General features: G+C 38.5%; 3 protein-coding genes across 6 annotated transcripts; all 3 read right to left on the reverse strand.

Annotated features, from left to right (window-relative positions):
* Nucleotides 1–1162: 1162 nt before the first annotated feature.
* Nucleotides 1163–5238, reverse strand: LOC133723381 (receptor protein kinase-like protein ZAR1). Of its 2 annotated transcripts, none has more exons than XM_062150208.1 (2): nt 3656–5229; nt 1163–2216 (listed from the first exon to the last, which is right to left on the reverse strand). In XM_062150208.1, exons 1-2 carry the CDS (start codon nt 4968–4970, stop codon nt 1579–1581), a joined length of 1953 nt encoding a protein of 650 aa, XP_062006192.1. In that variant the 5' UTR covers nt 4971–5229; the 3' UTR covers nt 1163–1578. The 2 variants fall into 2 exon arrangements, with proteins under 2 accessions (XP_062006192.1, XP_062006193.1); XM_062150209.1 differs by lacking the exon at nt 1163–2216 and adding an exon at nt 2242–3045 and having other exon boundaries at nt 3656–5238.
* Nucleotides 5239–8449: 3211 nt separating this feature from the next.
* LOC133721296 (WD repeat-containing protein 55) lies at nt 8450–12526 on the reverse strand. The gene is made up of 15 exons (XM_062147870.1): nt 12347–12526; nt 11834–12005; nt 11662–11726; nt 11489–11576; nt 11330–11402; nt 11113–11219; nt 10965–11007; nt 10811–10867; nt 10625–10701; nt 10430–10478; nt 10298–10344; nt 10140–10213; nt 9770–9825; nt 9333–9453; nt 8450–8828 (listed from the first exon to the last, which is right to left on the reverse strand). Exons 2-15 carry the CDS (start codon nt 11959–11961, stop codon nt 8761–8763), a joined length of 1053 nt encoding a protein of 350 aa, XP_062003854.1. The 5' UTR covers nt 11962–12005; nt 12347–12526; the 3' UTR covers nt 8450–8760.
* A 4147-nt stretch (nt 12527–16673) lies between these two features.
* On the reverse strand, nt 16674–20821 carry LOC133723550 (OVARIAN TUMOR DOMAIN-containing deubiquitinating enzyme 4-like). 3 transcript variants are annotated; one of them, XM_062150397.1, is made up of 7 exons: nt 20610–20821; nt 19625–19682; nt 18818–19396; nt 18516–18637; nt 18049–18089; nt 17309–17407; nt 16674–17202 (listed from the first exon to the last, which is right to left on the reverse strand). In XM_062150397.1, the coding sequence occupies exons 2-7, from the start codon at nt 19647–19649 to the stop codon at nt 17031–17033; spliced, it is 1038 nt and encodes a 345-aa protein (XP_062006381.1). In that variant the 5' UTR covers nt 19650–19682; nt 20610–20821; the 3' UTR covers nt 16674–17030. The 3 variants fall into 3 exon arrangements, with proteins under 3 accessions (XP_062006381.1, XP_062006383.1, XP_062006382.1); XM_062150399.1 differs by having other exon boundaries at nt 19644–19682; nt 20610–20820; XM_062150398.1 differs by lacking the exon at nt 19625–19682 and having other exon boundaries at nt 20610–20820.
* Between the last annotated feature and the right edge of the window lie 2520 nt (nt 20822–23341).

Here is a 23341-nt window from a genome sequence, read left to right on the forward strand (position 1 = left end):
TTGTGAGGTTAGTGACTTAGTGTTGATGTAATGATGGACTGTTATAAACTTTGGACTCTATATTTTTTGACCATTTCATATGTTGATGACTTGATGCTAGAACTTGAATACTTGATGGACTATTAGATTATTTGGGAGAATTATAGATTATTGTCTATTGAAGTACAAAGCATGCATTAGTAAACTTGTAAACACATTGTGATAGATTATTATTACAGGTTTGAAGAAACAAAAACTTCTCGAGTCACAATACCAAAGTCCAAAGAAGTATATTTATATTTGGTAAAAATCTGTTAAAAAAAAAAAAAAAAAAAAAACCGAACTGGGCCGTTCGGTTCGGTTCGGTTTTCGGTGCCAACTTCTGAAAATACAAAAACCGCACCAAACCACACCGATTCTATTTTCGGTTCGGTCTTCGGTTTAGGCTCGGAACCGAACGCACCCCTAATGGCAACTAAAGGATACTAGAGCAAAAGATAGCGAAACAAACTAGGGGAAGGGAAAAAAAAAAACAAGGTGTAGCCGGAGCTATATCAGAGAGAAAAATATATTGCGAGGAAGAAGGCGGTTGCAAAACCCACATGGGCGGGCACACCCTTCTGTATGCCAAGGCAGCTATGTGATCTGCTACGGTATTGGCCTTTCTGCCAGTCCAGGACCAACTAAGGTTGCTAAAAGAAGCAGCCAAGAGAACGGATGGATATCAGAGATGATGGGGGCTAGAAACCAATGGAAATGATGAGATGTGTGAAAGGGCATTGATTAGATCTTTAGAATCTAAAGCAATGATGATAGAGGTGACAGAAAGATCTTGAGCATGGAGTAGAGCCTCTAGGCCAGCGCTTCTGCAAGCAGTGAAGAAAAGGTAGAAACATATTTTGCCACACCATGGAGACGTAAATCAGAGGAATCACGAAAGAGAGCCGCAATCCCACCAGCCCACCAGCCCACCAAGCATCAACATTTACTTTGATGATACCAGGAGGAGGTGGCTGCCAGAGATGTATGGCAAAGTTACTGGGAGATAGATCTGTTCTAAAGACTCGTGACTTTACTCAACTTCTAAATGCTTACTCTCCTCTTTGCGTGAGGAAACCAATCACAGACAAGGTCAAACGCATATTACCACCAAGCTGTCAAACCCATTCTAACACAGATACAATTCAACACTACCATTAGTAAGGTAAGATTACCTCAACAAAAGCAGCAACAGAAACCACACAATGAGAGATAAAGTTCTCGAATTAAGTTCCTAAATCCTAATAAGAATGGACGGGAACAGGTCTTAAAGGAGACAAAAAACTGCCAAAATAACTCTTCTCCTACTAATCCCATCAGAGTGCTGTCGACCTAAGAACGCATCCAAATCACCGTTGATTTGTTGAACAGATCCTCAAAAGGTACAATGAAGCAGTCAACATATTATACATCGAACCCATTAAGGTAATGGATTTCCTTACTAGTTACCACCACAGTTCAGTCAACGTAAAGATACAGTGAAGCACCCATCCCCAAGACCATCACCATAACCAATTCTAGATGGAGCAGTCAGCTTGATAAATTTTTCATTTCTTTTTCCTAAAGCTGCAATTTGATGCGATCAAGACTGTCCGAAACTGTTTTCATCCTAGGACGCAGTTCTGGGTCGAGTTCAGTGCAATTAAGAGCAATGTGAAAGGCTTCAACAACTTGCTTCTTTGCATAAACCTCTTGCAGAAGTGCAGGGTCTATAATCTCGGATAAGGGGCGTTCTTCTCGAAATGTCTTCCTCACCAGACTCTCTAGTCCCTTCCCACCATTTTCGGGCCCCTCATCTGGTAGCTTACCGGTTAAAATCTCCATGAGCACTATCCCAAAAGAGTACACATCACATTTCTGAGTAAACTTGCTGCCAGAAATTCGAGCCTCAGGTGCCAAGTAAATGGTTGAGTGAGTTGAAACAGTAAAACAAGAGGTTGCATTGGATTGGCTCGAGTTCTGTTTCCTGGAAGCTGAAGAAGTAAACTTTGAGGACCCCAAGATAAGACGTGCCAATCCGAAACCAGATACGTAAGGCTGGAGGTCCTCATTGATAAGTATTTTTGTTGATTTGATGTTGCCGTGAACATACTTTCTAGGGCTGTGTTCGTGTATGTACGTCAAACCTCTTGCGCTCCCCTGAGCAATTTTTAACCTAGCTGCCCATGGTAACGGTGTAGAAGAATTGGTTGGTCCCCCTGCATTAAATTACATGACCAATTAAATCTGAGAAGCCATAGAAACTTTTGTTTTGGAGATTTCCAGAATATGTAACAAACTACATTTGCCAACAGAACCCAGAAATTACAAAGCTAAATCTTTGTCTATCAAGTGTCGTATCTTGCAACAATAAAAATGAGAGCATAGATTAGCAAACTCTTGAGATTTCTAGCACAAAGAAAGACAGCAGATTTCTCCCTCCATTTGGACTTGGCATCACAATTCAAAATAAGCATTTAACATGCAGTAGATCTATTATAATAACATGACAAACATTGGTCAGGCTTTTCCGGTGGCCCAGCTTACTTATGATTCCTGAGAGAAACCATATTGGAGTCTTGAATAGTTTCAATATTGAGCAGATACACAGATTAAGAAGACCACAGTGTGTGTAGGGCTTCAAATGAATAAATGTGCCATTTGCAGAGAGAATAAATGGCTGGGGCAACATGCATTTCTAATAAGGGGATGAAAACAAAGCAAAAGATACCACATGTACCAGAACCAAGCTATTACTAAACCAGTGGAGACAAAAACACTGCAGAATTTTCAGTGTAGATGCAAAAAGCAGAAGGTAGGAAGAAAACAAGTTTATCTACAACCAAGTGGTATATAATCAAATCATCATACAAAACAATAGTAAACCACCGAAAGGAGTATTCACCCTGCTGTGAATTTTTTATCCCTTCGTACATGACCATGTGATATGGCCCAACCAATTAAATGTGCGGGTGTATCATTGTAAATGACAAGAACAAAGAGAAAACGATCGATTATGTTTGCATGTGGATGTAGTCATCTCATACCCTATGGAAAAGACAAAATGAAATGTCAACTCAAAGGCTATATTAGCATTCATGGAACTGATTACTTCCATGTGGTACCTAAAAGCTTTAAGTAATTTGGGATCCAAAATATCATTGTTTGAGTGACTCATGGTTATGTGAAACACCACTTAAAACTTATATAATCCCCACCAACTTAAAACTTATAATCCCCACCAACTTAAAACTTATTCTCTGGGATGTGACATAGAATTTAATGATCTGTCTCGAGCGTATGCGGCAGTTTCAACCAAAAACAAAAAAAAAACAGAAAAAAGTGCACCTGACATTGTGTCGATTCCAAGAGCGGAGTTAGAATTTCAGAATAAAGCTAGCTAAAATATTTCAATAAAAGTTTACTAATTTAGAATTAGCTAATTTTTAATATTTATTTTTTTTTTTAACTAAAACTAAACTATAAATTAACGTTTTCTCAAAATTTGATGTGAATTTATAGCCCACCGCAACTCATACCCTTAGTTTCATTAGCCTTTCAACATGTAATTTTAATGTTCCCAAATCTAAATGTGATTAGTTACTAAACATGAACTTCAATGCAAAATTTGATATTATTACTACGAGAGGATAGTTACCGTGTAGCGCAGTGTACAAGCTTCCATTGCGAATGAAATCAGAAATCAAGAGCTTCTCGTCATCTGCATAGTAATAAGCTCTCAACCGCACGATATTCGGGTGGACCACCTTCCCAATAGCCTCCACCTCAGACTCGAACTCCTTCAACCGCCACGTGGCATCACCCTCGCTCAGCCGCCTCACTGCCACAACCGACGGTGCCGCCGCCGCACCCGATACTACTTTCCCCACATTCCCGGCAACCACCCTGTAGACGATCCCACTCCTACTTTTTCCCACCACGTAAGCCGACGCCCTCAGCAAGTCCTCCAACTCCAGCCCGAACCCCTCGTCCATCACCACGAATTTACCCTTTTGCCCTTCCTCCTCGTCCGCCGCAACCGCCTCCTTTTCGACCCCCTCTTTCCCCATTTTGCCCACCCTCGCCGCCGTTCTCTTTTTCCGGAGCAGCCACACCGAGACCGAGACGGCCCCGATCACCAGCGAAACGCCGGAGATTATCGGCACCGTCACCGAGCCTCCTCTCTGTTTGGCCCTCCCTTCATCCCCATTGAGCAGATTCGGGTTCGGGTCGAGCGGCTTTTGGGCCTCCTGGGCTCCGCTTCCCGACGGGTTCTGGGCTTCCGGGCACGGAACCTCCAACGGAAACCCACACAGGCTCGGGTTCCCGGAGAACGCCGTCGGGCCTTGGTTCACCAGCGAGCCCACCTGAGGCAGTTTTCCGGTGAGATTATTATGCCGGAAGTCCAAGCTCACCAGTACCGGAAGCCGTCCGTACGACGCCGGAACTCCGCCGGAGAATTGGTTGTACGACAGGTTCAAAGTCCCGGCGAGGCTCTCGAGCTCGGTGAGAGATTCCGGGAGAGACCCGTTGAGGAGATTGGAGGACAAGTCCAGGTGGCGGAGGTCCTTGAGGAAGCCGATTTGGGCCGGAACTGGGCCGGAGAGGGAGTTGCGGGAGAGGTCGAGGGCAATGAGGGAGGTGGCGTTGAAGAGGTGGGCGGGAATGGGCTTGGAGAAGTTGTTGCGGGCGAGGTTGAGTCGCTTGAGTGAGTCGAGGCGGCCGAGTTCGGAGGGAATGTAGCCGTTGAAGCCCTTTTGGGTGAGGAAAACCTCGGTGACTCGGTCGCGGGTGCAAACGACGCCGTGCCAGTGACACGGGGTCGAGTCGGAGTCGGACCAGGAGTCCAGGACTCGACTCGGGTCGGTCTCGATTGCGGCTTTGAGCGCCAGGAGGGAGAGCCCGTCCGAGTTGAGACCCAAAACGACGGCAGGAAGAACAAGAAGGAGAGCGAGTTGCAGAAAGTTGAGCATTGTGTAATGTTGGGGTTTTGGTAATGCAGAGACTAGTGGATCATCTGGGTCTGATGTTACAGAACACACAGTTGCAGTTGCAGAGTGAAGAGAAGAAGAAGATGGAAGATGGGTGTTTGAGTTTGAGTTTGAATTTTGTGGAGAAACTCGAGGAGATGTGTAACGTGGCGATGGAGTTTGAATTCTACTGAACAGTTAGGCAGTGTTATAGGTGTAGAGCCCCAAATCCCCATAATGTTTTGTGTTTTTATATTAAACCCTTGGTTCTTTTTATATTCGGTCACTCAACTTTTTGAAAATAAACTAGTTTAAATTGCAGGTGATGACAATGTATGATCCTTCCGTATTAATAAAACCAAGCCGGATTAAAGCTTGTTAATTCAAAACAAAACAAGCAGTACAAAGCTGATTTGAGGATTAAAATTTATTAAGGTTAAATCAAACAAAATGAAGGAAGTAGAAGAGTTATGAATTTTAGATTGGTGGCTTATTATGCACCAAATTTGACTGTAAGTAAATAACAAAATATTAGGTGGGGTCTGCCTTTTCATTTATCAACACCTTGAACTAAGATCATTATTAATTAACCACTGCAAGTGGCTTAGTGGTTTTTGTCTAATTAGGTGTGCTCCTCAACCTAGGTTCGAACCCCGAAGCTGTCAAAGTGGTCAGGCACTGTGCTGCAATGCACAGTTGGAGCATTTCACATGTGCCGAATGAGTTTATCTTGGGCCTAGGAAACATTTGAGTTCCTCTCGACAAAGTCAAAAAAAAAAAAAAAATCACTATTAATTAATGCTTCCTTATTTATATTTCTTTCATTTCTTGGTATTTTACCGTATTAATCTTTGTTGATATGTTTTGTTTCAGCGAAACTTTATGTCTGTCGTGGATAATTTAGAAACTTCAAATTTTGGTGAAGTTTTTCAAATTTTGGTGAAGTTCCCCAACCTAGGTTCGAACCCCGAAGCTGTCAAAGTGGTCAGGCACTGTGCTGCAATGCACAGTTCGAGCATTTCACATGTGCCGAAGGGGTTTATCTTGGGCGTAGGAAGCATTTGAGTTCCTCTCGACAAAGTCAAAAAAAAAAAAATCACTATTAATTAATGCTTCCTTATTTATATTTCTTTCATTTCTTGGTATTTTACAGTATTAATCTAGTCATGTATACTACATATACTACATTAATAGTACATGTATTTTAAGTAACCTAGTCAAAGATGGTTAAATAATCTAGTTTTATTGAAAATGATTCAAACTTGATGTCATATATACAAAAGAAAGCTATTATCAGGAGATGAGTACAAAGTTTACAACTATAAAATTGAAGAACCTAGTTTTGTTCGTTCTAATTTTAATTACAAAGAATTAGTTGTTCTAAAGTTGGTAATACCGAAAACCGAAATACCGAAATTGGTAGTTATGATTAAAAACCGAAAATTTTGGTTGGTAATTGGTAACTCAATTTTGAAACCGAAAGCTTTGGTTTTGAAGTTAATAATACTTATAACCAATTCGAACAGACCGAGTGACAGCTCTATTTTAGACCATGGTTGAGCAAAAACCATCTCCAATCATGAATTAGGTCTATTACAAAAATGCTCCATGGAGGTCTAAAGTCCATTTCTTGGTCTAAATATAGACCACCATTTAGACCACCAAAGTTGGCCCACTTCAAGCTTCAAGTTGCATGATTGCATAATTAATCTAAAAATTTTTTTTTAATAAATTTGATTTTATGAAATCTTTAATTTTATGAAATAAATTTGACATAGTTTATTATAATTATTATTATTATTTATTAGTGGTATGATACACCAACTAAATATAATTATGAAGTATAATACAAAATGAGCCGTTACAATAATACTTTACTGCATTTATTAATTACAATAATTGAAAAAAAAAACAAAACAAAAAATAAATAACGGTAAAAACGAAGACAATGCAAAGACAGACTCAAACATGACAATAAATTGTCAATTATTACAATCACAAATATATAAACTGAAAACAAGCCACATCCATATCACGGGGTCTTCTTTGTCCTCGTCTTGACCAAACATGTTTGATAAGGTCTTGTTGCAAATCATTGTTTGCGTAACGTGAGCATACCATCCTATAACGAAGCATGTATTCCTCCATTGAGATTTGACCACTTATAATTTTGAAGTATACAAATTAAAAATAATACAATATATTAAAGTCTATAATTTAGATCTCGAATGATTGGAGTTGGAAAAATTATAGACCTTACTATTTGGATGAATAGTACCTTTCAAAGGTCTAAAATTTTAGACCATGGTCTATTTTAGACCTTCATGATTGGAGATGGCCCAAGTATTATAAACTTGTTGCAAATAAATGTGACTGTGTCTTTTTCTTTGTTTTTCGGTAAATACTGTTGAGTCTGTGACTATGCATGCTTTGGTCACAAAGGGGAAAGAAAGGATGAGGGTGGAAATGCTGGGGACATCTTTGGTGGGTTGGAAAAGGTTAATGCAACTAAAAGTGTGGTTGTAGGGACTGATTTGTAATTTAGTGGTGGAGTCAGAATATCATATGACTGTGACACATGCAGTCATGCTTGTGAATCACGTTTGCAGTCTCCACTAACTAACAAAGGCTATTTTAGCCGAATGCACTTGGATCAGAATTCTGTAGATTCAAATTAATAGAGAAATGGCAGCCAGATGAGAACACAAGGGATTTTCCAGATTTTTAAGAATCCAGGCTGACTCACTGCTCTCTCGTAGCATAAATATCCGTTTTTGTCTTTTGAGCTGTTGTTTTTCGGTATATGTTTTTAGTGGCGGACGCAGAACTTTTTGAACAAGGGGCAAAAAAATTTGAAAGAACACAATTGTTATCTTCTATTTTTTTTTTTTTTTTTTTTTGCACACTGTCGATTTATTCATAATTGTAATGTTTCTGCTTTTTTAATTTGTGAAACATAATCTGGTGTTACACAAGATGAGGTAGCTGAACAATGAAGTGGAGTCTCGTTGCAGCCTGCAAGGAGTGCAAGCAATGAAGGACTGAAGGCATCAAGGCAACATGGCATGGAGCTCCATGCCGTTTTTCACTCTTTTTTTTTTTTTTTTTTGAAAGTAATTTGATTTCTTTGAACATTTTTAGTATTTTGAACCTTGGTGTGTAATAACTTGAAACTATTTTCTATTTGGGTCTGTAATAACTTTGGTACGGTACTATGGTTGATGACTTTGGAACTTGGGTTTCATCTTTCATGTCTTCAAACCTTGATTGTTGATAAATGACGAAATTACAAAATGAGAGAAGGCAGGAAAATTGTATGTAATGTGGTGAAGTCAAAAATTGGGCCTTGAAAAGGTCCAAAGGTGACCATTCTGGGCCGAAATAATGAACCGACACTAGGTTAAGCATAGAGAGATCTACATACATTTGATGATTTGATGTCCATATGATAATATTGCAAGTCTTGTGAGGCCTGTAAGATGATATTTCAAATCTTGTAATATTTCTAATAAACATAGAATTCCCTGTCTGGAGCAGCGAAAAAACCAAATTAAGGAGACCCTTCATTAACATACATAAATAGGACAAAAAAGTAAAAATATCAAAAATGAATATTTTACAATTCCCTAACACAAATGAAGAAACCAAATTTCAAAAAAAAAAAAAAAAAAAAATGAAGAAACCAAAATTGCACAGGAACCAAACTTCTTTCTAGCAGTATGTGATTGACAAGGGTAGCTTATGTTCTTCGGCGGCATTGTCTGTCAAAGAGAACTTGTAATCAACCATCCATCTATAAATCGGCAAAAAAGTTGTGTGAACCCATAACATGATCTTTGCTTGCATTTTTTCTCTTTGTTCCTGCAAAGATTGTCACACCAATCAAACTACAATTATACAACACTGAAGAAATGCCTCCAACAATATGATATGATGTAGATTTGGAGCAACATAATCAAATAATTAGATCCATGTTGCAGAAGGCATAAGCAACAATATCCTCTGACTGCTGGCATTTCCACAGGGTAATGAAGTTCTAAATTATTTTAACTAGCGCATTTAATCTGTCACAAATCAGAGATGGAAGAGCAGATACAAAAAAGTCCAAGTATGAGCGCAATAAAAGAAAGCTGTTCCTCAAATTTTGGAGGATCCATTTATAAACTTAGTTACAATATTCTAACCACCAAAGTGAGGCCCAAATGATGCAGAATATATCAATCATCAGTAACTATATTAGCTTAAAAATATAGTTAACAGTAAAGACCTTAAATGAAAGGGCCTAAAACTTATTATTGTGGTGCAGATCAAGGGCATCTATGGAATACACAACACGATTATTTATTTGTATATAGTGCTGCATACCTTTTCTAGACTTTGGAGTATTAATATCTGTATCCATCTCATCACTATCACTGTCCACCACAGATGCTTGAGTCCTTGAAGTATTTCCAGAGCCTTGCAATATATCATCCATATCCCACAGCTGCAAGAAACAGTAATCAGGAGACAATGCATAAAACTGCTAGATACCTCCTAAAGATATGATATTTAGTCAATACTAGAAAGTAAGAGACAAAAGAGGTTGTATCACAAAACCATAAAGGTGACTCATTGACGAAAACATTTTCCACAGAAGACAACAATATATGGAGCAAGAACCAAAATTTACTTTACTGTTTCTACTAATCAGATGTCAGAATAAAACCAAAGCTAATAGGCATTATACCAAGAACTCCTTATTCCTGTCAAAAGTCCAAAACTTTTTTGATCCATTATAAATGAGAGAGGGAGATAAAGACCTTCAACATCTGATCATGTGCTATACTGCCCAGGAACTTCTTATCATGAGAAAAAGCTGCAGAAGAAACAAATCAGTATGTTAAAACCGTTATCCAGTTAAGGAGAAGGCCAGAACACCAAATTAAACAATTGAATCTATATTAAAGAGAGGCCACGTTTAAGTGACACCAATGAGCGCATATTCACCTCACATCATCAATAGAATATACATGTTAAGAAGTACAAATCACAAGCTTGTTATCAATGGGTCCGACTCCATTAAATGCTATTTATAAACAATCAAATGTTGGAGAAAATCTTGACCTAAAAATCATAAGACATATGAATGCCTACATTGATTCCTCAAGTCTATGAAAAAGGAATACATACCAAGACGCTCTACCGGATACTCTGAGTGCTCTGCAATTGGTTGGATGATTCTGTTTGGTAATATGCCTACTAGGCTAAAGAAATTCATAAAATTAATTTTCACATCCAGAAAACCAAAATATGAAATTATGATGAATTCATTCTGCATGAGATCTCACCTGATAAGTCCGGTCTCAGATCCAGCGATAAGTCTATCTTCATCAAGCTAGCCAAAAATTTTAAAATGCTTTAATAAACAAACTCTGACTTGAATGCCATTGGATGATATAAAAGATATATGACCAACTCACCTTCAACAAAGCATCAACAGAATTTGGAGAGAGATCAATAAAACGATCACTGGATTTCAAATAATTAACAAGGGAAAATCAGTTGGGGGAAAGAGAGGTATACGAAATTGAAAGTTTGCTATCATGGCTAAAGACTGTATCTATTGACTTTTAATCATCCATTTTGAATTGCTATACATGGTCAAATTAACATACCTGCAATCCTTGAAACAACCCCATGAATACAACAATATATTCCCAGTTTGTGAGCTGCAAATAACTTTCTGACCATTCTGATAGGGATTACAGAGAGGAGGAAAATGCCAAGAGGGAGGAACTTCGTGAGTACTGGATCATCGTATTACTAGAAGGATCACATAAGACATAGCAGAATGAAATTACCTTCATGATAACAACAGACAGTAGCTCGTCTTCGGAAAACTCAGATTTATCTTGGACCTATCATAACCACAGAACCAACTAATTAAACTGAAAACTCAGTACTCTACTATATGCGTTGATTTTGTAGCTCCAGTAATATAGGACAAGGCCTTACCTTATTTCTTCGAAGATTGCAAACAGACAGAGTTCCATCCCCACTTAACAGTGCATAAGAATAGATAGAATAAATAAATAGGTTCAGGAGTAAACATTTAAATTGAAAAGGAGGAATAATTAAAGAAAACAACAACATGGAGGATTACCTAGTTCCCAAGAGTTTCATGGAATCAGCTGAAAAAGTCATATCGGAGATGTAGTCCTCATGAGCTTTAAAGGAATTGCAGCAAGATCGTTGTCTGGTATCCCAGACCTGAAGAATGAACAAAGGCAAAGCGGCAAAGCGGCAAAGGAATTATAATTAGGGGAAAAAAACTACAAAACACAACAAAGGCAAAGGAACCACAAGTCATAGAGAATAACCTTAATACAGCCTCCATCATCTCCAGAGGCAATGGTAGATGCGGTCAAGTTTATAAGTCTATTGATTGCATCCCTGCATCAGATGAAGATATGATTGTTCAGAATATGACCAAAATGAGCACTCTTGAATACGATTAAGAACAGAGCAGAGAGAGAGACTCATGAGCATTTTCAAGGCGAGCGATAGCAGAACCAGTTTCCACATCCGTTGCAAGAATTGTGTGGTCTGGAGACCCCGTCAAAATGGCTACACAATCCATCAATAGCTGCTTATTAGCCCAAATAGTTATACCACAATATGTGAACAACAATGTGAATGTGCAAGAACTTACCACTGCCACCGTTGACGAACCGAGCAGCTCTGCAAGATTCGCTATGTGCATGAACTTCCAACACCCTATAACCATAAAGTATTAATCATTTTACATTAAAAGAATCTAAAATAAATAAATGTGAAAAGGGAGCCGAATGTTTTTTTTTTTTTTTTTTTGAAAATATTTGGACCTTTCAGGTACTGAACCAGATGAATATCGGTACAAGTGAAGGTCGCCATCGATGAGACCTGTAGTCACTAATTGCTCCGATGGATGAAAGTCGAGGTCAAACGCCAACTTTCCCAAGTTTATTTCCATTTCCTTTATGACTCCCCCTCAGTTAGACACTTGTGTTTGTAGGCCTGTAGGAAGATTGATTTGTAGATTCTTCAATTATAAAGGTAAATTGAATAATAAACATCAGTAATATACCAACATTCCTTAAGAAGTCCTTCAAATCAATATGCAGTAAATAAATATATAGATGAATGGTTCTGCGCTTATACGAAAACCAAGATACATATGAAAGCAATTACAAAATGTTTAACTGGGTTACAACAAAGTAAAAAGAACAGACAAGCTGTGTATAGATATACTTAAGATGATCAAATAAGCTCAGGCCAAAGTTTAGAGTAAATCGTCAGTGTCTGGACAAAACCAACAGAAAGCCAAAGAATTTGATATCTAAAGAAAGGTAATTTACCGAACAAGATCAAGCGGTGATGACTGGGAGACTGAGGAAGGAGAAAAGCGACGGTGGGCTGGGCTGCGCCGGCTTTTCTCACTGAAGTAGCGTAGAGTAGAGAATAGAAGGAACAGCTCAACGAAGCGGCAGCAGAGAAAGAGAGGAAAGGGTTTAAGGTTTTGATTTTCGAAATTCTGAGTTTTTATTTATATATTTGTTTTTCTTTTCTTTTCTTTTTTTTGCTACAAAATTAAAAAAACGAATTCATAGCTTAGAGCCCTTCCTTTGCTGAAAATCACACAAGATGAGTTAGAAGATCTCATATCCCCGGGACCAAGGCCTAATGCAAGAGTTATGGAATCAAATACCTTTGGTCTTCACGAGCTCACGCAAAATTTTGGTGTTGAGAGATTGAACCGAACATCAGGGTCTTGAACGGAAAGTCTTCATCTGTTAGAAAGCCCCAAAGAAGTAGGCCCAAATCCACAAGAACATTGAGGTGAATTGTTATTGGCGGTGTGAATTGTAAAAGCTTGTGATAGTAGGATTGAACGCAAGTTTGTACGCGCGCGTCAGTTTTAAGCTCAATCCGTTTTCAAACTAGACCAATCGGTTGGCTCAAATTTCAATTGGACAACCAAATTTCAATAGGTTGGGCCGACATATTTAGTTGAACTAAATTTTCCATACCACCTAGCATAGTTTCAACTCATTGTTTTTGAGCTTAAATAACTTTTTTTTATTAAGTTTCCAGTGTTCTAAAATTCAGCCTGGGTAGGCGCCGGCCACATAAATTAATTAAAAAAATTGAACATGAAATTAGGCAGCGATTAAGCGAATGGACAGACACGACATTTATCCAAAAAAAAAAAAATGAATGTGATATAACAGTACTTCGCCGACACAAGGACTTCAGACATACTAGACTTCAAAGTTCAAAGATTTTTTTTTAGAAAGGGCAATTTATATTAGGGTGATTCTAGTTGAACCTCCAAATTTACTATTTGGACATCTCATATTTAGTACACCTCTAATTTACTTTTTAGAATACTTGAAAAGCTAAGTAGACCTCCTTATTTTTACCAAAACACCCTTGAATATGACATACAACAATTTATTACTCTACTTTTTATCTCTATCTTCAACCATGAGAAGAAGAATGAATAAAAATCACATGATATTGCTCTCTTATGAGTAGCTCTCTCCTCCACCAAAATTAATCAAAGGTTCTCGATCTTGATATATTGCTGAAATCCTTTTGAATTTGCTAAAAGAAGGATTTCAAGAGTTTTGGGTTGGAAGATTGAGTAATAACTATATCATAATATTCAATATCATTAATCATTGGGGAAAAATGTCTCGACCTAGCAGAGCTCTGCTAGGGTTGGGAGAGAGCCGCCTTCGGGTTTGGCCTCTCTGTACCCTCTCCGTCATGTATGGAGTACAACTACGGCGTCTCTTTTGGGATCGCCCAAATCAAGGCAGGGTTTTGCCGTGTCTTCTCTTTCGCCGGTTTCTCCTGCGCCATCGTGGCTCATAGGACTGGGGACCTGGTCTTTTCTGGATCGATTGCCTTGTGCGGTGCAGGACTGTGCAATCTCAGGGGTGCCATCAAGTTTTGGTGGCTCGTCTAGGCCACGGCGTGCGCGGCTTAAAGGATCTGAGATGCAGGCAGATCTGGTTCAAGCATGGCAGATGCGATTCCCGGGTTGGGCTTTGCACGGGTCGGGTCAGATTCTGTTCAAGGCCCTTCATGGTTGTTTTCCGGCTGACCGGCGTCTACTGGTATGGGGGCAAAGTCAACTTGCGATTCCAATTCCGTTTTGCTCGTCTGTTTTCCAGGTTGACGACATTGGGCTCAATCTTTTGGTCCCTCGCCATCGGTTGGATGGAGGCACGGTGGGGCGGCGCTTTGGAATTACAGTCAGCTTCTCTCGGGATTTTGGCAGTTTCCGACGTCGGCGCAGCTTGGGTGCAGGTGTCTGGGGCGGTAAAGTCAACGATTCTGTTCTCTTGGTTGCCAGGGCTAACCCTAAGTGCTGTTGGGCCTTGCTTTGGTTTTCTGATTTGGGCTTGGGACTTAATGGAATGCCTAGGGCTGCAGCATGTGGTCCATGTGGGCCTCTTCAGTTTTGGATCTGGATTTGGGATCCCGGTGGTTTTTGTATAAAAATTTGGGATCCAGGACGGTTTTTGTCTAGATACCTAATTTTTTATTGGGATCAGTACCCGCGAGGAACTGACGGGATTATTGGTCTGAGGTTGTCAGCGAGTCTACTGATGGATTCTGTAGAAAATTTTTATTATCAGTTTCTTATTAGTTTACTCACCCCTGAGCTTCACTCAATAGGTTGTGTGATATTGCGTTTAGCGGTGTCTCTTTCTGACGGCCTCACAGGGGCGGGTCGCTGTGTAATATTGCTTCTTCCATATTGAATAAAAATGTCTGACCTCCTTCAACTCAAAAAAAAAAAAAAAAAATATCATAATATTCAATGAATTTAGTTTAAGGAAATTCCAAATCAGATTCTTTTGAATTTATTTTTGTATTAAATGATGGGCCATGTATAGAAATTATTATTTTTACTTAATTATTTTAGGTAAATTATAAAACTATATGGCAATACAAGGAAATTCCGGAAGAAATAAAAAAAGAATTTAATTGAATGTTATATTTAGGGAGGTAAGAAGAGGTTTTTTTTTTTTTTTTTTTTCCCATTTTTCTCTCTTTGTCCTTATTTGTCTTTTCATATGACTTGATAAAATCTATTAATAATTGAAAAAAGTTGGAGGTCCAAATATTAAATTTGGAGGTCCAACTAGAATCACCCTTTATATTAATATGAATATATAGTACAACTAAAAGATGTAAAATTTACATCAACTGAAAACAAAGAAAAAATAAGGGTTCTTGACCAAAAGCACCAAAACGAGGCAAAGTTATCCCACTTACCATAGCAAGAGATTTTTAATCTCACTTACCCAATTTAAAGCGAAATGACAATTTTACCCTTCATATAATTAAGAAATTGCATCCATGCCACTCTACTCTCCCTCTCTCCCCCACTCTCTCCACGTTGCCGGCCGACTCTCTCTCTCTCCCCGATCTGCAATCTCCACGCCTAAAGACGACGAAGAAACTCTGGTCGGAGCTACCTCGCCAGAGTCCTCGACACCGTTTGATTGATCGCCGATCCCGAGGGCCTTCTCCGCCTCTGGAAGCAGCGACGAACATCTCAGCCGGTGCTCTCTCTCTCTCTCTCTCTCTAAGTTCGACGACGACGTCGGCAGCGTGCTTCGGGTTCCCTGCGACGTTATTTCTCTCTCCTCCCTCTCTCTCTCTCCCCTCGTCTCCGACTTCAAACTTGGTGACAGATTTCGATCCAAAAAGGATTGGCGAAGGTGAGGACCATGGAGTTAGGGCCGGCGTCATTGTTGGTGGCGTCGGAGACGAGTTTGTCGGTAGAAATGCGCCGGCGTCGTTGTTGGATGGCTTCTTGGGTGCCCAAATATTTTTATTTTTTTTTTAAGTAATGGGGCTGAAGGAAAGGGGAAAAAAAATCTATTGCCCTCCAATAGACGTTTTGAATTGATACAATCTCTTCATTTTTTTTCTTTAATTAAAGTTTTATTTGTCTATTTTAGGAATATTATTTCTCATTTCGGTAATTAAAACGTCTATTGAGGGGCAATAGACGTCTATTGCCCTTCTATTGGGATGCAATAGATGTCTATTAGGGTGCAATAGATTATTGGGGGCAATAGACGTCTATTGTCCCTCTATTGGGCGGCAATAGACGTCTATTGGGGTCAATAGAGGTTTTCAGAAAAATTCGGTGGGCGGCGGTCAGTGACCGGAATCAGGCGAAAGTTGGCGGAATCCGGCGGCCGGTGAAGTCTCCTATGATTTATCTCTCTTCCATTTTCTCTCTCCCTCTCCATCTCTCTCTCTCTAAATAACAAAGGGATGAGGGGTAAAATGGTATTAAAAAAAAATAAAAACAAAAAAAAATCTTAATGGGATATCTTCCCTACCTTAGAGTGTTTTGGGTAAGAGAGAATTAAAAAAACTTAATGGGGTTAATGGGAAAAAAATCCCTAAAAATGGGGTAAATGGACAAAAACCCAAAAAAGGAACCTAAATGCAAGCATGGACGATGTAAAAATTCAAGAAGAATATTTATCCGTAGTTCTTTGGAACCAATTTTGGTATGAACATTACAAATTCAATTCAATTTGGGAAAGCTGAACTCTTAGCATGGTTAATTGCTTGGAATGGGGCAGTTACAGATAGTAATGGACCAGAAGAGTAGGGGATGAAGGACAAGAGAGGAACGGGAAAAAACATGGGAAAACACGATGGAGATAGAAATATAGAAAATACATGCAGAGGATCCGCTAGTAATCTATGACAAAGTGACCACAATTTTCTTCTTCAATTGCCCCCTGATTCACAGCAACACTTTGAAGTCTTTAGCAAATGATGCAACCGTCTGAAGAGATGAGAAGATTGAAAAAGATGGAAGGCCATGCATACACGACGACTGGAGATCACTTCCCTTGTACAAACTCTCCGTAAACAAAGAATACATGTACAGTTACAGTATCTGGCCAAAAAAAGAGTACACAAGCTTGCAAGGCAACTATGTTGATTGTTGGATATTATTAATGGGTATTCTTCCAACTTTGTTAAATACATATGTTAAAGCCTAGATTTACCACCACTCTTTCCCGGAATATGCAATGCATCATAATGGCCAAAACCATGATAGAGAACTCTGATTGGATTTTCCTTCCCATATTCTTGCCCATACTCAGCAATGGTTATCAAGCCGCCAGCCTTTTCATCATACATGTATACTGTGATCGGCATTCTGCAGTCATCATGGAATTCATACTTCAACGATATAAATCCGTCAAAATAAGAAAGCTTAATGGAGCAACATTATATTAGAGAGCACAGAATAGATGAGGACGTACTCAAGAACATGTGAAGCCATTAACAATTCAGGCTCGCCTCCCCATACATGTGGCTTTCTTATTTGGGAGACATATGTGTCAAAATCACCTTCAACAAACCTATCTTGGAAAACAATGAGATAAACGTACATCAGTTGACAGATATACATCTATATCTTATGTTGTAACTGTAATACATGTTTATCCGTAAAAATGAAAAGTTAGGTCCCCACGTGGCTTCGACTGATTGTCGAATGTTGGTGATACCAGCTATCAGATCTACAATTAGGGCAGAACTAACTTAGCTGTTTCTGTGAATTAAGACTTTGAATAACCCCAGGTCAACATGTCATTATCTTTGGGTCTCCACTGCATAAGTCTAATCATTTGTTTGAATCGTGCTTTTATGATTCACCTCATATGCCAATGCCAAGATTAGAAAGCAAGGGGAAGGAAGAAAAACAAGAGGGGAATCAAGGAATTCCTATTTCATCATCCAAAGAAGTTACATCTCGGCCAGTTTTTAGTGAATCCAAGCTCAATTAAAATCAAAATCCCTGATCACATCAACTTCCTCGATCAAAGTCCTAAGACTAAGCTTTTGCCCATCACACATATTTTCCTGTCTATATTCTTATTTGAAATTGGGACATATATTCTTATGATATAATAACTGAAAGACACTGCCATCCAAAATGGAAATGTATCTAAGCATAAAAGGCTGTCATAATGTTTTTGACACTCACAATCAGTAAACTTACCATTCTGTCTCTTCTCTCCTTTTGATAAACTCATCTGCAACCTAGAAATTTGACAGAACAACATACAAGTGATCAATTAATCCAAACTATACCAAAAATAATGAATGACATTAAATATCATCATCGACCATGCTAATCTCGTGGGTAAATGCTCTACGAAAATAATTTATCATAAAATTTTCATTTTATCTTATAGGCCCCTATGCCTTAGCTATCGAGGTGCATACACAAAGGTAAAAAGTTCAAATATCACCAATCAAGCAAGGTGTTCAAATTAAGGATATAGAAATTAAAGCGTATTTAACCAAATGGTTGAGTTTTAAGAAGATACTGCAATTAAGCTTTTCTCTCTTTTAAACATGGAAAGGATGTTTGAACTATTTATTGTCTTAATGAAGGAAAATACACTCCCTCTCAAGTCATCTGCTAACTCATTATTGTAATAATGACTGAAAATAGAAACATACTCTAGCTCTCAAGTCATCTGCTAATTCTCTTTGAAGGCTTGGACTAGGAGCTGATTTTCCCGCTCGTAAACAAGCGCCATGAGCAACAGAGCGGAACATGCACCTTCCATCTCCAGGTATTCCTGTGCAGAATGGAGAAGTCAGCTATACACCAAGTCAATTAGTAGTTTCAAATACGTAGATACTAAAATACCAGCTACAAATTGCAAAAAAAAGAAAAAAAAAAAAAAGAAAAAAAAAAGGAGGAAAAAAGAAGAAGAAGAAGAAGATATTATCCAATTATGGAAGGATATGCTGCTCACCAATAATGGAATAATCAGTATAAACTTTTTTTCCATGTGAATATGACAAATCACCGTCATATTCCTTATCATCAGTCTTACAAGCTGCTTCAGCGTGTGTTGGCTCAGAAGAATTACAAATCAGCAACCCAAAAATCAAACCAGCAGACGCACATCCTTGTGGCCATGACACTGGGCCCACATTACACTTGATTTTGGGAAGCATTCCTTGTCTTGGGACCAAAAATCTCGTTTTCATACCCTGACATGCCAATGAAATTTCTAGACATCGTTTCTGAGGTTTTCTAGCATTAACTGTTAATGACCGTGAGTTGCCCATATCCGTGGAGAAGCAAGACCTGAAACAGCTTCCATGGGGTGTTTGGCCAATTTCAGATGGACAACTCTTGGTGAGGGATAAGCCGCCAAATTTATTTCCCGATTTCCCCGGCTGCAGTCGGTAACAACAGGAACTGGATGCTCCACGAGACACTACACTACAGATCTTACTGCCCATCTGCATTTCAATACCGCCACTCATGCAGACAACATTCTTTGCACCCTGGTCGATGTGAGTACAAACAATCGTATTCACATAGCCTGAGGCAAAGAAGAATGGAACTAGTTAATGCAACACACCAATATATGCCTATCGCACGTTAGGATCATTATTTGTTGACATGAAAACTTAACAATGTACAAAAATTCTACTTTACAGTTTGAACTCAAGTCACATGTTTATGTTTTACTGTCAACCCCAGCAACAAAAAAAAAAAGTAATAATTAAAAGGAGGTGACAAGCTAAAGCAATCTAATACGTCATATTACCTTGATAATCAAGATTTACCTTCATTCCATTTCACATCAACAGAGGTCTTCGGCCTCCCTACCAGTTAAATATGAGTTATAAAAAGAATCAACAAAGAACATGAAAATACGATGAAATAAAGCTACTGATCAATATGTGAGACAATATTTATACCAGCCTTGTACACAAGCCACACTTCCTTAATGCTTATTCCCCTATGAAAAGCACTTTTACCATTTAAATACTAACATTACTCTTGTATATCATTCTCCCACTCCGGGCTAGATATTCTTATTCACCATGTTTTGAACCTCTTAATTTCCAAGGTGACTTTTCAAGTAGCAAAGAAAATTGCCCCCCAAAACAAGGCCTTGCCTTTATTGTAGCTGGGACAAGTAGCAATACAAACACATACCGCATAACGCAAATTCACTGATTATTATAATTTTCATACGCAGATGCAGCATGTAGAGCAAACACAAGAGAAGGAACTTGAAAACCCCATAACCCACAGCTTTTAATCTTTTATCCTAAAAGAGGAAAAAGAAGCCAAGCAGACCTTTGTTCCACCAATAATAAGTAATCTGTTCTAGAAGAACCAATAACAATTATTCTCAGCTATAAACTCTAAGAAAAATCACCATGCAAATCGTTCTGAAATCTGACAATGTAATCACTACAAGGAAGCATCAAGCAAATGAACATTTGCATTTTAGTGATTTTACAGACAACAAGCATATGTCTTTACTCAACATTACCCAACAAAAACAGAGTCATAGCAGTCAATAAAAGAAGACCAAAATAAAATTATTGAAACTAGCTTCAAATTGCAATTGGCATTGGAGAACTGTAAGGGCAAAGTGCAAAATGGAATGCAATACCTGTGGAGTTCAACCCAACAAGAGAAAAAATACTCTATAGAAAAGCTGAACAAATTTATACGAAAAAGAACAAAATGAAACAGAATTGTAGATGAAGAAGGAAGGGTCTGGAAGTAAAGAATACCTGCATCAAAATCACGTTTGGGTGTGGAATAAGGAACAACCCACCAAACAAAGAAAGGAGAGACTACCCAATTCAGAAGCAATGGATAGATGATGAGCTGAGGTATTGTTCCAAATGGGTTTTGCTTGTTCTTCTTCTATTCTACTACTCACTTGAGTCACTTCTCGGATTTGTGTCGGTGAAGTGGTTTTGTTTCTTTCGCCAAATGTAGTACTCGTTTCGTTTTTTATTCGGTCAGTCCATTTCCGACAGCATGACCCGGCCCAAAGTTAAACGCTAAGAAAATACTGCTTTTACCGAAACGTACTTCTGAGCTTTCATCACAGCTTCCTTCAGGCTCAGGGCAAGGGCTTCCCTTGAGGTTGAGGAACAGTTTCAGTACCAACATTTGTAACACCAATGGTAAAGGAATAAAAGGATGCACCATTGTATTTTTGGTAACAAAACCCATGGCAACTCCAATTGAATTCCAGCAGAGCATGGTAACACTGAACAGACATTCTTTGTAGGTGAGAATTGCTTGATCTGTAGCTCTAAAACACTATGCCGCAGCATTTTCTAAACACAATGCACTTTTTTAAGCATACCAAATAGAGATACAACGAACACAAGTATAGGTAGATGGTTAATTGCTCATAGATGTGTGTGAAGGATACTCGAAGTTGGTCAAAGAAAACATACATGAGTTTTGTAACCATAGACTCTTGGAGGTTAATGGTTATACTAGGGTCCTCAATGGTTGAGCTTGTGTCGTGTCACAATATTAAATGTCTCATAGTAAACAAACTCAAACTTACTCGATAGAATACTCGTTTAGAAAATACAAACTCAAACTCAATTTGTTTATTAAATCAGTGACTCCCTTCAAAAAAAATTAAATCAGTGACTAGTGATGATTCATTTAACTCATTTAATAAACATGTCATGTTAAAATGAATTCGATGACCATTTATATGTATTTGGAGGTGGATAACACTATCAATACATTTTTTTGGCTCTTTAGTGAAGGAAGAACAACTGGTAGATGTTATTTAGTAAAGATCTAGTAAGACATTTTATGACTCACTGGTCGAGTAGGGATACAGGCGACTTATATTCTCCAATTTGAGTTTAGGTTCCATAATTATCTGCTAGAATAGTATTGTATAATAGTATTGTATATAATATAAGCCACAATTAATTTAGGTGTAACTACTAATTACCTTGATTTGTACTGTTGTACATAACTACTTGCAATTTGTCATGGATATGTACTATCCTCACCTATAATCTTACGAAATGACAAATTAATTTCCATGGGAAAAAGTTACAGTTAGGTTTTGGCAAATGCTTCTAAGAAGTATATCTGATCTTAGGTAAATGGTAACTCATTTCATCCTGCAAAAACTCATTATCGAAACTTATAGTCAAGTGAACCCGAACTTAAGATGATGCAAAAGCCAGCTCCTGGAAAACCATCCCCCTGTGCTCAAAATTTCTAAATTCATCAAAGCTTGCACAACCTAGACTTAGTAAAATAACGTCCCCTGAAATTAGGGGTGGGTTTGTGAAACCGAAAACCAAAAAAAACCGAGACGAAAGCCGAACCGAAGCCAAAAAAACCGAACCGAAAAAAAAAACCGAACTGAAATAAAAAAACCGAACCGAACCGGTTCAGTTCGGTTTTCGGTTTTAGCATGTCAAAAACCGAACCGAACCGAAAACTGAACCAGTCAAACAAAAATGACGTCGTTTTGGGTTTTAAGTCTGAAACCCTAATGCGCTGTCATATATATACTTCAGTAGCCTCCCTCCCTCAGTTAATTATCACTCTCTCGTCTCTTCAGCCTCTCACGCAGACACAGGCACACCGCCTCTCTTCACCCTAGGCATCCCTCGCACAGCGATTACTCTCCGATACCATGAGATCAGACAACGCACCCCTATCAGCCTTGATGATGTTACTAGATAACCAAGATAATGAAAACCAGATCGATGGCTAAGGACCAGATCTGAGTATTTCTGGGTATGAATTTCTACCTATGTTCATGTGTTGATTCAAACATCCTTTGATACTGATTTATGAAATCGTTTGATCTCAATTATGTTTTCAATTTTTAGGGTTCTGCTATTTGGAGTATTGATACTAACAGGTAATCAAAGTCAAAGTCAATTTGGGACATTTTGTATGAAGATGATTTGGTATTCCGAGCTTATTGATTTACATCCCAAAGTTGAAATACTACTCAGATGACTTATTAATAGGACTAGAAAGAGTTTTGCTTTTGTTAATTCTTTGCATCAGCTTGAAGAGTTTTGCTTTCTCCATTGTTGCATTTCAAGTGTCTTAAATAAATTTCAGAAATGCATTCATCAAGGTCGATTACTATGATGTGTTTTATTAATCTCGTACTGTTTCTTGGCCTAATTTCTGTGCAGGCACTAGGGTTGAAGCTTTTAAGGAGGATTAAGAGGCCTGAATACAAGGTGAATCCTTTCTTCTCTAAGCACTGTATTAGTAGGAAGTATATGAACTGATTGACACTTGATTTAACATTTTTATATATGAGACATCTTATTGTCATGAGAGCACTAAATTAGTTGGTTGTATGATAAAGCTAGTCAAGAATAAGATTTGCAAGCGTGATAAATTCACTACACCACAAACAGTCATCTATAGTGGCCAAAAAACGCTATAGTATCATGTCATAGCGTTATAGAAAACGCTATGACAGCTCCCGCTATGGTAGGTT

Source organism: Rosa rugosa, chromosome 7, assembly GCF_958449725.1.
Source record: "Rosa rugosa chromosome 7, drRosRugo1.1, whole genome shotgun sequence".
Lineage (NCBI taxonomy): Eukaryota > Viridiplantae > Streptophyta > Magnoliopsida > Rosales > Rosaceae > Rosa > Rosa rugosa.

Bases quoted from the DNA above. Each gene is read 5' to 3' on its own strand.
- LOC133723381 (XM_062150208.1), bottom strand. From the start codon at position 4,970: ATGCTCAACTTTCTGCAACTCGCTCTCCTTCTTGTTCTTCCTGCCGTC. The intron at 2,217-3,655 runs GTAACTATCCTC...AATTTAATGCAG, and splicing joins CTTGTACACTGCGCTACACG to GGGGACCAACCAATTCTTCT.
- LOC133721296 (XM_062147870.1), bottom strand. From the start codon at position 11,961: ATGGAAATAAACTTGGGAAAGTTGGCGTTTGACCTCGACTTTCATCCA. The intron at 10,868-10,964 runs GTAAGGCCTTGT...TGGTTATGATAG, and splicing joins GCAATCTTCGAAGAAATAAG to GTCCAAGATAAATCTGAGTT. The intron at 10,345-10,429 runs GTGAGTTGGTCA...ATTTTTGGCTAG, and splicing joins CTGTTGATGCTTTGTTGAAG to CTTGATGAAGATAGACTTAT.
- LOC133723550 (XM_062150397.1), bottom strand. From the start codon at position 19,649: ATGAAGGTAAATCTTGATTATCAAG. The intron at 19,397-19,624 runs GTAATATGACGT...TCTTTGCCTCAG, and splicing joins GGTAAATCTTGATTATCAAG to GCTATGTGAATACGATTGTT. The intron at 18,638-18,817 runs GTGAGCAGCATA...CATTCTGCACAG, and splicing joins TACTGATTATTCCATTATTG to GAATACCTGGAGATGGAAGG.